The sequence below is a fragment of the Alosa pseudoharengus genome, unplaced genomic scaffold (assembly GCF_046254945.1).
Source record: "Alosa pseudoharengus isolate Yale_2024_CS ecotype anadromous, Long Island Sound unplaced genomic scaffold, YU_APseudo_1.1 YU_APseudo_1.1_scf_4, whole genome shotgun sequence".
NCBI lineage: Eukaryota > Metazoa > Chordata > Actinopteri > Clupeiformes > Clupeidae > Alosa > Alosa pseudoharengus.
In genome coordinates, this window is record NW_027468774.1 from 13,780,123 (window position 1) to 13,796,058 (window position 15,936).

The window sequence follows — 15,936 nt, forward strand, 5'->3', positions numbered from 1 at the left end:
ATGAATAAATGCATACATTTAGAGGCCTGGCGTTTAATACGGACAAGCGCACAAACACTGACTGAGCTCCTGACTTATGGGTAATGCCACACTGACAGCCCGCATTCATCACTTCCTGTCACCTCAATCTGCTTCAGGAACAACACATTCATCCAGTTATGGCCCCGGCTCTTTAATACATATGTATCCTGGCCGCTTACAATACACAGAACACCTGTCAACCTAGCCTATAAATGAACACTAACGAATGGAGAAAATGAGCCATAAATATTTAATATGTTGTTTGGCTCCCCTATAAAACTGGTGGAGCCATCTGAAATGCTCTGGTGGAGAAGCACTTTAGTGTCGTATCATGCTAGCATAAAGGCATAAAGGATGCAGCACATGTGACCATCCAGGCTTGGCTAATCCTTATACAGGTGTGCCATACATAAACTGATACACAGACTTTCTAACCAGTGTGCTACACACCAGACAAGTCTGAAGACACCTGGAGGCAGTGGCTCATTAAATCAGCTGTTAACATGTTGATTTAATAATTTAGGCGTATTAAAGCTGTCTATGGCGGGCGGCTATTGTTTATCCACATACCCAGAACACATTATTTGCTCTACAAACCGAACAAGTACATTAAATCATCTCAGGGAAAGCAATTAAGCACAAGTCCAATATGGTAATTAAGTCCTGCTGTTTGGAGCAATGTGGTAGCCCTTTCAAAGAACGACCACACTAGCATACAGCTCCTGCATGAAGCCATTTTTCTTTGGCAAGAGGGATGTGACAGACACTTGTAAGGCCTCCAGAGCTGTGAGGCTGTGTATGGGATCTTAGCGATCATGTACAGTAGGACATTACTACTGTATTGCTTATGCTGTTGAGGAGTACGGTCACAAATATGTGATTCGAATGTTCGCGAACCGAGAGTTCCACATTATGATGTCACAATTACCCTCAGAGATTTCCCCCATAGACTGTATAAGGAACACTGAAACTATAGACTGTTTGCGTAGAATTCTAGAAGGAACCAGGAAAATAATTCACTCTTCAACAGGTTAAGAGGATGGGGGAGGGTTGTGGGGTTTGAGCAGATCAGCACCACATGACCGAAGAGCCGTCAGAGCACCGTGTTACAGCGCAAGCTGGGAGCAGCTATGCTACTTTTCTCACAGTGACACAGGAGGCAGGAGAGCGAACAAGTGGGGACAACAACAGGGAATACAGAGCCATTCAACACTGATGGGTGGGGGCTATAGGGAGGGAGCGGGAGAGAGAGAGAGAAGTAGAGAGTGAGAGAGAGGGAGGGAGAGAGAAAACTACAGAAAGGGATTGAGAACCGAAAAAGAGCAGAAAGAGAGAGCGAGAACAGGCAGAAGGGCAAAGAGAGTGTGTGTGGGAGGAAGATAGAAAGAGAGAAAGAGAGAGAGAAAGGGAGGAAGAGGGAAAAAGAGAGAGGGGAGAGGGAGAGAGAGAAATAGCTTGCCTCTCTGGACATGCAGCTATAAAGAAGATGTGGAAAAAGTGAAATGCTCAGTTATACTGGCCAGGGATGCCTGAGGAGAAATACAAGAGTAGCCAGGAGGAGAGCAAGAGTAAATGGGTGGATAAATCCATTAAAGAGGAGAAGAGAAACAGAAAACAGAGACATATGTATGGTATGTACTGGCCCAGACAAAGGAGTTATGCTGCAAAGGAGAAAAGGAGAAGGAGGTGAAGATATCAGAGCCTTACCTATGATGGAGAGGTAGGCACGGGCCTCTGCTGGGCGCACGCTGCTGTCCAGTAAGGAGGACTCGCACACATAAAGTCCGACATCAGCTGAGGTGGGGTTCACTATTGTCAGCCGCCGGCCAAAAGAGCCCACGCCACTAGCCACCTCCGCCCCGTTGCGTCTCCAGGTGATGCTGAGCTTGTCCACTGGGCTTTAGGAGCAGAGGCAAACCACACCATGTAAGTATCTCAGATGGGACCTCTACAGCATATGGTAAACATTTGGGTCAAACATTGAGATGCAAACATTGACATGTTTAGGACAGTAAGTGCGGCCAGCTACATAGCAACAGCCAATTCCCTTATTTCCGTCCAGCCACAGAGACTAAACAGATCATCTGTTTACATTCAAGTTCAGAATGTAAAATTGTTGTTGAACAATTACTGAACATCACCAAATCTAACCCTAAGCTTAACCTCAACCATAAATTCTAAAACTGATAGTTCTCGTCCTTGATTGTGATTGGCTAAATCGCGTTCGATGGCGTTGTAAAATCCAGCATAAACATACACCTTGACCACATTTCGTTCTATAGGCCTATTACTGCGCTACCATAACTTGATACAAAAGTTAAAGTAGCTGCGTCTCAACGTTGCTTGGCAACCATTCAGATAGAGGAAATATATTTCTTGGTGGAAGAATGATTATCCAGGAATAACTCATTATATTTCTAGTTGCTGTGCCTGTACTTTATGATACTTTATGCCAGGTATTTATACAGTAGTAACAGTTTTAGAAAAGCAATAAGCCACTCAAGTCCGTAGGTTACACTGATTCTACAACAGCTAAGGGGGGTTTTAGGCACTCCGCTAGTGCGTCAAACAATTACTGAACATCACCAAATCTAGCCCTAACCTTAACCTCAACCATAAAGTATACTTGAGAGTCAACAGATAGTTTGTGAATATCTGTAGATAGTCTGTGGAAAGAGTCTAATGTATAAAGAGTGACCAGCAACACTTCTAAGGATGACACATACAGTATACTCATAGCATTACATTATCCAGTGTTGGTACTGATGGCAAATTGATTGGCAAAGATGTAAAATCAGGGTAGAAGTCTGTGATTCTGGTAAGAGCTATGATTCTGATTCACCATCACTTGATGCCTTCCTAGCTGAAAGGGAAACAAATGAGGTCCACTTTATCATCACAGGGTACACAGACACACACACACACACACACACACACACACACACACACACACACACACACACACACACACACACACACACACATCATAACTCACCCACACACATGTATGCACACACAAAGAAACACACACACACACAGTACTTACCGTGCATTAGCCACACACTCCAGCGTAGCCTCATTCACCCCTGCCACCACCGTCGTATTGCGAGGTGGAATCACAATGACTGGTGCTACCGGGTCGGCCGGAGCGTCGGAATCTGAAGCCAGAGATAGAGATGGAGGTAGACAGAGGAAAACAGGAGAGGGGGGGATATGAGAAGATAATACCCATTTGCTGGCACTGCACACATACATCAGGCTTCTTTTTTCCCAAATCAAAATTTTTTCAGGTGAAAACCTCAATTTGTTGTAGCTTTCTACAAAAATGTGTATTTTTATTGATATTTTTACATCTAGTGCAGTGCATTGCTGCATATGCGTGTATTACATGGGCAGACATTTAACAGTTTTTTAAGACTTTCACTAAAATTTCTGATCTGCCGGCGATTTCTTTTTCGCCCTGGAGCTCTCTTAAAAGACTGAGCTTGGTCTGGTGAAAGCCAGACTATAAAATGTCCATACTTTTCTAGACTTGCATTAACACCTTGTACATAATCAAAAGTACATTAAAACTTCGGTTCTCCATGAAGCTCCAGCTGTGTGACATTTCTGCTTGTGATATTCAAGACAGTCTTTGGCCAATAATAGTGCAGTGCAAATCTCTAAATGCTTTCTTATCAGCGTCTCGACTCCATTTAGTCATATATCTGCTCAGTAGAACATCAAAACATCAAGAAGGTGATGTAACAGTGGAGCACGTGCCGCTGCATTCCAAGAGATGCTTATTAAATATGTTAGATCACTTCCTTGGCCGAGTCTGTGCCAACCGCAAGACATAAGCAAGACGTTGGCGGGCAGGTTTCACTTTTTTTGTTTTTGACATGCTTTATGTCTGCCTCCCTCAGAGGGGGAATATCCTGAATAATTGATCACTTGGCAGTAGGCCGAAACTGGGTCCGCAGGGTCGCATTGCCTCCCCCTCTCTCATTTGCCTTTTATACTGAACCATTCTTCCATGAAAATGTGCTTGCTACATTTTTAAAAACGAACCAAGCCTATCTGTATTCTAATTGTAAAAAATTAAAGAGGGACTATTAAATAAGTTTCATTGGCGCAAAAAAGGGATATTAGAGAGGAGCTTAAAATATTGAAATGTTATGGAAATTAAGGTTTTTCACTAGGCTGAATGCAAGAATCCACCCTTTGATGTTGACTTTGACAAAGGTAACCGAATAGAACTACTGCGAGACTTTGTCTACTTTTAATCTCTTTTGAAAGTTTCTGAAATACCTTGCCTAGGATGCAATATGTGAATGCTATTCGGGTTTCTGCATGACAGCTTTCTCAGTTAAATAAGCACCTAGTGAACTATGCTGAATGTGATGTGCTCAAACACGCTTTGGCTTTTGTTAAAAGGCACTTGATTTATTCTACATAAATCCTGAAATAATGCACACTGGAAGTTTTAAGCGGCAGGTAACCATACAGTCGGGGGATGTGGCAAAGAACACGGCCATTTGGAATCCAGCTCCTCTATATCTTAAGACTCAAAGGGGTCCCAAAAAGCTGGGAGGAACTGGGGCTTAAAACAGATTTGCAAGATCACATGGATATCTATTTTCTGTCTGGCAGCAGTACAGCTCTGTGCACAGCGCTGCAGCAGGTGCGGGCGCTTTTAGAAAGCGTCACATTCTGGCTTTTGTGCTGTGCGCTGGAGCAGGATGCCTGCGTGTGTCTGAGGCGTGAAGAGCGTTTGGGTGTGAGGCCATCACTCGAGGTGTGCCTGCCTGCCTCCGTCTCCCAGAGCGGCGGGCTGGAAGTCGCGTCTGCTGCAACTCAGCGACTCACGTCATTCAGGCTCACTCTTCGCAGCTGCCAGTAATGTGATGAAAACCTGCCAGGGACCAGTTTAATGAAATACCAGAGGCCACAGGATGTTGTGCTGTGTTTGCTAACTTTGTCAGGGAGCAATAGGAAGAAAAGATTCCTTACCTCATTTTAATGCACAACATGTTTCGTCGTTTATTATTTATTATTAATTGTACAGTTTCGTCTTTTTGGAATGAGGGATTGGAGATGGAAAGGGGGGATGGCAAAGTCTCATGAGACTTTTCAGCTCTTCCATTTTTTCTTTTAATCTTGGAGAATTATATCAGTGCATGAATATTAAGTTATGCTATCTTTCCAACCGTCCTCCTTGGCAGGGTCTTGCAATGTAATTGAGTTAGGTGCCTTTTCAGCCAGATAAAAAAACATGTGGAGCACTTGGCACTGGTCGTTGCTAGGGTCATTGTTCTGGACTGTTGGTAATGAGTTGATCCCTATGGCTTTGTCCTTATCGCACTCTAGAAGAATCCCTGATGAGGCCTGCCAGGAGGGAGTTTACCGTCACACTATAAATACCCTAACAGCCAAGTGGAACAAAACATGCCAGAATATCAAACATAATCCGCCGGCCTGCCTCTGACAAGCGCTAATCAATAGTAAGACAATTTTGCCATGTGGAACTTGTGGTTGCCAATAGCGGCAGATTAGTCACACATTCATTATTTAACGACATAAACAGCTTATAAATAAATCATGAATCACTGGAGAGAAGCACATGTCCGTGCCGCCCATTTCAGCATCAGAGGTACTGCCAGTCAAGCACTCATTTTATCAAGTTCTCCAGTAGTTAGGGAATCTCTGCATAAATTATAACAAGGGAGCACTTCACTGTAAAGGGTGATTTTTTAAAACCAGGACAAGCAAAACCTGCCAGTATCTTACAGTACAATCTAACAATATACAGTATATCAGACCAGAGAAGTTCTAGTGCGCAGAAGTCATTTTCAAACCTACAGTAAAACGAAAAATTTCCAACCTTAGTTTAAGTACTAGGCCAATTGGTTGGAAGATATGGGTGCCCAAAAGATATCTTACCATGTGACCCCCGGTTCCTCTTGCTTACTGTCCGGTAGCAAAGGCAAAGAAGAGAGCACAAACAGTAGCAGAGGGTAATAAACATAAAATGTACACTACATTCATGTGATCAGACAGGACAGAGAAACATAGTGTCTCTGGAATTAAAGTAAAGCATGAGGAATCAGGATAGTGTGTGTGACCCATACATTAGACTCAAAGGGGTCTTGAATTGCAAGTGCCCTAGTTTTTTTCTCCTCAGTAAATCTGTGTCATGGCCTTAATTTAGTCTCTGTGATGAACGCAAGTTAAAACAGAAGAAGGTAGGATTACAAGACTTGGCCACAATAAAACACACACACACAGATATACAACTAAACAGCCGGCAGATTGTCAGAATAATAACAACAGAAAGACAAAGACTACAACCATGAAATATTAATTGCTCTGGGGATTGTGGAACTTCAAGGCACATGTAGGAGCTCCATCTGAGTTCTGCTACCAGGAGGAAGACAGATGTACAGGGCTCAGGCAAGAAAAAAAAAACTGCAAAAATGCACCACACACAGTTGGCATTAGGTACAACTACAGGATGATGTCTGACATTGTTGTGCTTGCTCTCTCACTGTGCAAGTGTTCGGGTGGTGTGTGTGTGTGTGTGTGTGTCTGGGGGGGGGGAGGGGGGCTGAGAGAGAGAAAAAAAAAGACAGACATAGAAAGAGAGAGAAAACGAGTGACAAAGTCTGATGACCCCAGCCTTTCATGTACAGATCCACTGAACCTGCCAACTTTGTTTCCTGGCTTCAACAACTGCGGTGTAGGGGTTTCACCACTTCTGATTTTTACTAGTTGACAGGTTTTTCTCAGTTGTCGACTAGTCGTTATGTACCAGTTATGTGTTATGTACCAGTGCAGTGCTAGCATTGTTGCTCGTGCAAGCTGTTGGCAGTGAGTGTTTCATCTATGGATGAGATGATTATTTAGATGCTTTCTTATCGCACTTCAGTACAGCTGTACACAACTTACATGTCACTGTGAAACAGGTCTCATTTTCAGTAAACTACTTACAGTATGTGATGGGAGCAGGATGTTGCTAGGATGGTATTAGAATCTTAAGTTGATGAAATTTCACTAGAGAAGGTTGAAACGGAGCAGAAATCAAGGATTTTTGATTTCACCATGTGATGGGTTCTCTTTCAGTTGAAGTACTCTTGGCGTACATACCTACTGAACCCTTTTCAACCAATGGCTTGCACAAAATGCACACAAATGCACATTACTTTCTCTGTCACCTTTCAGTGACTGCCAACTACGGTAAACCCTACCCATTATCTTCCACTCTCTTGCCACCCCTCTCTTGCGACAAAGGGACAAGGTCAAGGATTCTCCCCGGTTACCCTGCACACAGCCACCCACTGCTGGCAAACCCATACAGTCCCCTGGCTCTCCTGGCTCACCACACAGAAGACGGAGCATCCCCCATCCTTTCTCCATTGACTCAGGCAAAGACTTGGTCTCACTGCACGCCTCTGACAGAGACAGCATTGTGGATCAGAGGGACGACTCAGCGTCTTCAATTGGCTCCTCTGCGAGCTTCGACCCTCCCTCTGTGGGTTTTGAGAACAATGTCATTGGGCTGCGTGCTATAATTCGCTCTACCGCCACCCCCGCTTCAGCGGCGTCCTTCGCCAGAGGACCACGTGGATGTATTGCGGAAGGAAATAAGCAAGCTCCTTCAAAAAAGGAGCGATCAGAATGGTTAGTAGTTGACTAGTCAACTAGTTGGTAAAACCCCTACTGTGGTCACTATCAAGTGGGAACCTGGAGAAACTTAGCTCTGTAGCCAAGGGTCCATCAAACAAATAGCCGAAGTATTCAGAAATATCAAGGAGACTCGTTTCCATATTTCATAGTGTTTGACAAGAGTTTTTTTTTTTGTTTCCATATTTCATAGTGCTTGACAGAGACTTCAAATAAGGGGGATTTCAGAATACCCCATTCGACATGGAAGCCAGTTTTTGCCATTATATGTTTTTTTTATTTTTTTAAATGGTTGTAGACAGGCATGTGGAGCAATGTGATGTGGCGTCCGGGCGTTTAGCATAGCCGTGGGTCATGGCCATGGGTAGCAGGTTCTGGCGAATGAGCTAACAGAGAGGGTGGATCATATTGCCCTGACCATGGCAGTCAGCAGTGCGGTGCAGGGGGTCCGGTCCAGTGGGCTTGTCCCACTTGTGTTCTGTCACTTGTTCTGCCAAGTGAGGCAGGGTAATACATTATGTGACTCTCTCTTTCTCTCTTTTACTCGGGTCAATGCATCCTCTAGCCTGTGTGCCCCAGGGGCAGAGGTTGGCTCTCACTTCTTGTTTGGTGAGGGCACACATAAATGCTCACAAATAGGGACAGACTCTCTGGCTATGACGCTCAGCATCTCTGTGTGTGTGTGTGTCATATGGCTGATCCATATTCATGTTTTGTTTTGTTTGTCCGCCTCCTCTCATTCTCTCTCTCTCTCTCTCTCTCTCTCTCGGCCCAGGGCTATGGAGGATGGCACAGACAGGCCGCCTGCAAATAACAGCCTCCATCAAAGCTGCCTTGCTGGGGGTGGGAGGGGGATGTATGTGTATGTAGGGGGGTATTCCTCCCCATTCACCATGCCACCACCTCCCGCATGAGCGCTAACCTAGCAGCGAGCTCTGACTACAGACTGGGGCTGACATGTCCATAGCGCTCGGGCTCTGGAGGATTAAAGAGCAGCGATCTATCTCTCGCCTGCGGCCAATGAGTACACCCCCCACTGCCTCTGCATCTACCCCTGCGGTCACAAACCTTGACCAGCAGGCACACTCTGGAGAAATGTCAGCAGCACAACAAACAAACAGTCGCTCTTGCACCCTATGTTCTGGTCCTCCCCCTTACTCCACAAATGCACTGCCCAACCAAATACGCAACCTTAACGATAACGCCTGGTGCTCCATTCATTCTTTACACTCCATGCATCCTTTAAAAAGAGTTGTTTGATATAGGTTGTTTTGTACGGTCACAAAAAAATGGTTTTTCACCTTTGTCACAAAGGTCACGTAAGATGGGAGTGTCATGTAATGGTTAAAGGTGTTTGGGAAGGAGAAATCATCAGGGACTGATTTCCCAGCGGTGTTCTGACTGAAGGCAGTGGAAGAATGTTAACTCAGAGAACCAACGTGCGCTCTGGGCCCCAGAGGAACCTCTGTGTTACAAACGTGCACTTCATTCTTTTTTTCCCCCTCCAAAGGAGAAATGTGCTCTAGTCTACATCTAGCCTACTTGTGTGGAAGCGGAGCAGTGTAATTATTGCAGATACTTTCATCTTTTAGGTATGTTCCACTGCTAAAACAGAAAGTCTGAATAGTGCAACTAGAGACCGGAAGGGGAAAATGTAACCTTTGAATCTTCTCTATTTGCCTAACTAATGCCAAAAAGATGCATATTCACAACCTTGGCTGGAAGCATAAGGCATGGCATGTGTCTTTCATGACTTAAGACCTTTTCCAAAGTTAATGGCAACTATAAAAAAGCATAGCAGAAATGAAACCATCAAGGTCTCTTTCAGGTCTAGCACTACTCAAAGCATTTAAATAAAAGATTTTACACAATGTAGCAAAATATACATTATGTAGGTTATAGGCTATATGTGTGCTTACATAGGGCCAAGTTATATGGGGCCACTGGCAAAGCATGTCATACTTTTGGTTTTTGAAACCACCACTGGGATCTGTCCATCAAGCATTTGCACTGAGGGCATTCCACTGCTGAAAATGTCAGTACCAAGCTTATCATTTTACTACCGGTAAATGAAACATGGCATTTGATATGGGAATTCTGGCTTTTCTCACTCTGGTCCTGACTATAAAAAAGACTACATATGTGCAACTCCATGCATTTGTAATACTACCATTTGATGGACATAGGTGAAAAGAGCTGATGGTCTTTTTTAGCCATTGTTGATTCAAGACAGTCTGTGAAATCCTGCATTAGTCAAACACAGAAGACTAATGAACAATGCACAAAGAGCTAATTAAAAATGGAAACTCTAGAGGTACTTTTCTCAGGTCTGACTCTCCCCCTCCCCCTATCAGTCTTTTGCTCCCCCCATCCCTCCCACTCCACTCCTCTCTCCACTCTCTCTTTCCCTCCCACTCCTCTCTCCACTCTCTCTTTCTCTCCCAGTGGTGAAACTTGGGCTGCTTGACATTCTCTCCGTGTGTGCTCATCTCATCGATTGACACCTACGTTCCTTTTCTATGCAGTGGATCACCGTCTGCACAATGTTCACAATCAGAGGGGTTTCTCTCCGTCTCTCCACACAACCAAACAAGTTCTGGGGGCCCTAAAGACCCCTCAGTGACCGCTGGTATTGATCCCCCGATGCCTTGACCTGCACTTCATTTACAACTAAGGTTGTTTTCTACCTGCATAGCCAGCCGGCCTGCCCAACAATGTGGGAAACAGGGTGAGGATAGGGAGTCGGGGAAGACAGTCATCCTCAACAGCTTCTGACACCTGGTAACCTTTTCCGAGTGTGGTGCCAATCACCCAGCCAGGAGAGGCAGACAGCTGCCCATACACGTAGACTCACCCTGACATTTCACAGAGGCTCTAACTGTAGCCATTTGGAATGTTTTGTATGGCCTTGGTTTTTGCCCACGCGCACACTCCCACACACACACACAAACACACACTCCCACACACAAACAAACACATACACACACACACATACAGTACAAAGAAAACAGAGAGAGAGAGAGCTAGAGATGCATGTACACACAAACAAACAGACCCACAAGCCTGCACACATGTACACAATCCAGACAATGGTTTATCCCCCATTTCTCACCTGCCCTTGTTTCATTAATTACGCAGCGTGGCTGGATAGAGATTCAACACGCCAGGTGTAAGTACGTGTCTAATTGGATGTTAATACATTGTGTGTGACAAATGCACACTCAGGCACAGGTGAAGAGACACTTCCCCCAATTAATGACTTAATCATGGCAAGGCGTGGGGGAGACGGGGGAGGCACGGAGGCTGCCAGGGCTAAAGGGTCACTCGCACCCATCTGCAACTCGCCACCAGATCTGTGGAGATGAGGAGAGCCGCCGCTGCTTTGATCGGAGCGTAATTAGAGCCAGAGAGCTGTCCTTTTTTAGACTTTAGCTGTGCTGAATTTGGCACCTGGCCCCGTCAAATTAAAACGAGTTCGCCCATTTGTGGCGAAATGTGTATACATAATGCAAATTAGAGCGACCACGTTGATAAAATAATGAGGACACCAACTGTTTTTTTGGACAAATTAATTAGCTGGATTAATACTCTCGATCTCTTTTTTTCTGAACATGTGACTAAAGGAATCAGGTTGGCACAATGGTCTGGAACATCTGAACATAACAAAAGTACAGCCAATGGCCATCCAAAGCGTGACAAAAGAGAGAAGGGCTCTCTTTCTGACTTCAGAGAGCGCGGACAGACTGCACAGCTGTGGTTCTCTGAAAGAAAAAAAAGAAAAAAAAAAAACTTTCCAACTTTCAACTCTTGTCATCCCGCCCTTGGTCATTAACACATATCAGTGTCTCATTCTCCTCCAGACCCAGGCTGATCGGAAGAGGCACTCCAGAAAACCAGGATGGCCACCCGGAATAACAATGCGAAAAGTTACACTCATGATTCATGCATCTGACTAAACCCAGGCTGAAGGCTGCACGTAAAAAAAAAACTGCCAATAAAAATGATTAACACTAGGTATCCATTGGTTTGTGAATTTTCTTTGCACCCCCACTCCCCCAAAAAAAGGGTTCTGTGAAAAGGTCTCAGGCTGCTCATAACATACAGTATACAAATAAACAAGCTACCTCTTAATGGTCATATTCAATATTTTGCAACAGTCTGAACTTCCAAGCCCATTCACCAAGCCAAGGGGGTTAATTTGGATTAATGTGATGTGATTAATTGAAAATAAATACACTTTCTCAAAAGGATCTACCATAGTCTTCACTTGAATCATGGACCCTGTAGTCTTACCAGAGGGTGTATTCATATTTAAGGGCCGAAGAAGATGAAGACTTGTTTTACGCACTACGAACATGTTTAATTTTTTCTTGCCAAATGGACATTGCTTCTGATAAGAATGAGCTGCACCAACTGCGAGTGAAAAGGAAGCGCTGAGGTCAGCCGAGGTGCGCCGACAGGGCACCTCTTAAAACCAACCGACTAAAGAGCCTCAAGTATTCACTGTTTCTCTCTTCTGCTGAACTCAGAAAGAAAGAAACGCATATGAGAGAGGGAAAGAGAGAGAGATAGAGAGAGAGAGAGAGACCGAAAAATTGGAGAATGGCGTAAGGCTCCCTGATCTCTCAGAGCTCTTGGCAATCTCAAAGGGCTTAAATGTTACACTCTCTTCTATAGCCATCTCTCGTGTCAGGAGGGGGTTTCTCTCGGCTGCTGACCTCACCAGGGAGATCATTACACTCCTCCATGTCGCTCCAAACGAGCACGGGCACCAGCACAAGCGGGTCGGCCAGTTGGTTGGATGTTCAAAATGAAACAATGGTGTGGACGGGGGTGGGGGTGGGGGGGATTAATGCAGCACCGATAGGCTCTTTCATTTCACCCACTTCCTTATGTTCTTAAACCTGTCAAGAGTGAAAAAAATTATATAGCTTGGGGTGGAGCCTTTTGTAATACTTTTTACATGGTAGCCACAGAGTGCCTGCAGACAATAAGGGCCAGTTGTACAAAGACCATGGGATACAATTAAATGAAATATAAAACATAGGCTGGAATGGTTGGGAAAAAAAGCTATTCCTTCACCAGAGATGGTCCTTTGGTTCAGAGGAAAGGAGAAATTTTCCATTAGACAGAACAGCTTTAAAATGCCACAGCTTGTTGGGCTATCGCTATGTAATTACAGAGGTGACATCTCTAAAACTTTGATAATTGCAGGGCTTGTGGGGAAATCTCCTACCTGAGATTAAATTAATTCCAAGCCACTTTAAAGGGTGGCTTGGAATTACACTCTGTTGAGGTTTGTTTGATGGCAGCCAAGGGAAAGGCTTTTACATGACAACACATAATAGATACCCACCTAAACACAGACACACACTGAACACACACATACAGTAGAGATAATCCAGAAATGGTGTTGCATGATTAAACAACACAAAGAGAGAACAAGAAAACATAGTCTTGCCTAGACTAAAAGCAAACCTCTCCACACACACACACACACACACACACACACACACACACACACACACACACACACACACACACACACACACACACACACACACACACATATACACAAACAGAATGCAGAAGCAGTACATAGATTTCATTAACCCTCTGTGCATAGCACAGTAGCTCTTCCATGAGAGAGTGCAGTGATTCATCATGATGGACAGAGAGGGATAGAGGGAGAGACAGAGAGGCAAGCATGAGGCCGACTCTTGTTTTTCTCCTCCCACACTTCAGACCTGTTTCACATCCTGTTTGTTTTCCCCCCTCTGTCATCTTCTCACACTGCATATCTGCTCAGGACAAACGCAAGGGTCAAGAAAATGGGCTAGTGGCCTCCCTAAGAGGTTAACAGCCCAGCAGTCAGGCATCGGAGAGACAGGGAGGGACAGAGACAGTAGACAGACGTTGAGCACAAATTGCCATTAGTGAAGGACAGAATGTGGGGAGAAAGACAGAGAGGGAGTTGTGGACTGAGCAGTAATGAAGCACGATAGACTTTTGGTTAAAAAAAACAGCTAGTGCATTCCTAAAGCATACAGACACCGTGTAGAAACTGCTCATTAAAAACGTACCTCAAAACATTACAAACTGCTTCATAGGGTTGCTTTACAGTAACAAAATGTGGTGTGTTGGTGGTGAAATCCAGGTTGTGTATGAAGCTGGAACTGATGACCTATTTTTCACATTTGTCTGTCCTGGGCCTCCATGGTCACACCTTCTGACCTTGACCTGGGCTACGAGCCAGAGGGCAACGCCTCACCCACACCCCCTTACCTGAAGTGGGCCGAGTCGCTGCACTCACTCCTGGACAACAAAGACAGCATCCACCTGTTCAGGACGTTCCTCAGGAGGACTGTACCGACATGCGGGACATCTGGTTTGCTTGCAGCGGCTTCCACAAGCTGAAGGCCAGCAATGGCAATGACGAGAAGAAGCTCAAGCTGGCCAAGGCCATCTACAATAAGTACATCCTGGACAACAACAACAGGATTGTGTCGCGGCAGATCATTTACGACAGCATGACCTTGACTTTGCTGGAGGGCAGTGCCTTATCCACAACCCAGACTTAAAAGTGTAGGGGACTCAACAGCAGTAAGTGGCAGGCAGCAACAGCCACTTCTGAGGTGGCCTTGCCGGACTTCCTGCCGAACTGCTGACTACACCGCCACTCTCTCAGCAGGGGACCGGCCTGAGGTAAAACACACACGCACACACTGACGTCCACTTGCTCTCTCTCTTCTCACTTTAAAAATACTTGGCAGAAAAAGAAAAAAGGGGGAAAAAAAGACCAGCCCCTGCACTTTTTTAACGACCACACAGGAAAATAAAAGGTAGGGATGAAGAGAGAGGAGGGAAAAAACAGTCAGCTTTCTCTTCAAAGTGATCCCCAGGTCCCAGTAGGGAAATTAGAACCGTGGGTGTGCTGTTTGTCAAGCAAGGCGCGCAGACTCACAGCCATTTAAGGGACGTTTGAGTAGCAGTAGGAGTAGGAGCGAGTGAGAAATCACTAGGCCCAATCTTTGTGGCCCAGAAGTACTTCCCATAGACACTCCTATGGGGGCTACTGTTCGCGCGACACTAATGTCTGTCACTCTAAGGACCGGACACAAATCGCTTCATGCTAACTGCCGTTGTAGCTAACGTGTCCTTTTTCTGCACACATATGGTTGTTAATGTTGCCTAAATGGCAAGAGCCAACATCCTGGTGCTGTCGGCCACATCCAAATGCCGTGGCGGAGGGCTAAATCGCTCCATGTGATGGCAGCCAGCCCGTGCAGCCTAATGTGACAAATTCCTTAATGTCTCCCTTTTAACAGATGCAAGGTAAATGTGACACCTTATTTTCCATTAACATTTTTCAGCTGGCAGAATTTAGGGAGAAAAACCACCACAGTCTCCATCCAACAAATCCATTTCCTACCACATACCAGCCCAGTATTTTTTAGGAGTCTTTATTGTTGAACTAGCCTTGGGATGGAATCAAACAGCAAAGACCAATAATATTACAGTAAGTGCTTCTTTATAGTCAAAACATTACCGTCCATTGTTCAGATAGCATTGCGAAATGGCTTTGAGCAATTCGCCCGCAAGGTAATTTAGACAGACAGATACCAAAGGAGATCTGGCCCCAGATGAATACAAAGTGGAATAAAAAGCATCAAAGTTAGGAGGTGTGGCTTGGATCCTTCCATTTACTGGAATGCCTCCATTTATTTTAAAGTTTCTGTAAAAAAGGTGTGTGTCTCTCTCTCTCTTTCTCTGTGTGTGTGTGTGTGTGTGTAAATGTGAGACAGAAAGGGGTAGAGAGGGGTGGAAACTGTGTATTGGCATTGACTCTAAGGCATTCCTTTTTCTGACAAAGTGCATTAATCAGGAACCTGTCAGCCGAAGGTTCAATTTGCATTAATAAGATGTGTGAAGTACAGGGAGATGCAAGGCTCAAAGGATACACTGCAGTAATTAACACTGATATCTGAAATGCCACGAAGATGCTTTTCATGTGGAAGCGCTTATTTGGCAAACAAAAATGTGCTTATTTAGATCTACTGTAGCAGAGCTGCAGTTTAATAGTGATAGTGTCAAAGAGGTTCCCATACATAAAGGACAAATAGTAAAATACTCTAAATTCTGCACTAATTTGTCATAAAACTATCAATCAACTTGAAGAAGCATACTGTAAACATACCTACAGTATCAAGGTGAATCATCATAAATAAATATCAACCTGTCCTGTGAACAATC

General features: G+C 44.7%; 1 protein-coding gene across 3 annotated transcripts in view; it reads right to left on the reverse strand.

The window, feature by feature from the left end:
* The window catches only part of sdk1a (sidekick cell adhesion molecule 1a), a 237,250-nt gene that overhangs the window by 86,294 nt on the left and 135,020 nt on the right, over positions 1 to 15,936 (reverse strand). For 2 of the 3 annotated variants that reach the window (XM_076264906.1, XM_076264908.1), the window contains exons 6-8: positions 5,944 to 5,970; positions 3,068 to 3,179; positions 1,729 to 1,919 (exon numbers count right to left, since the gene is read on the reverse strand). In XM_076264906.1, the coding sequence (XP_076121021.1) occupies positions 1,729 to 1,919; positions 3,068 to 3,179; positions 5,944 to 5,970 (330 nt within the window). The remainder of the gene's footprint in view (positions 1 to 1,728; positions 1,920 to 3,067; positions 3,180 to 5,943; positions 5,971 to 15,936) is intronic. The other variant, XM_076264907.1, reaches the window with a different exon arrangement.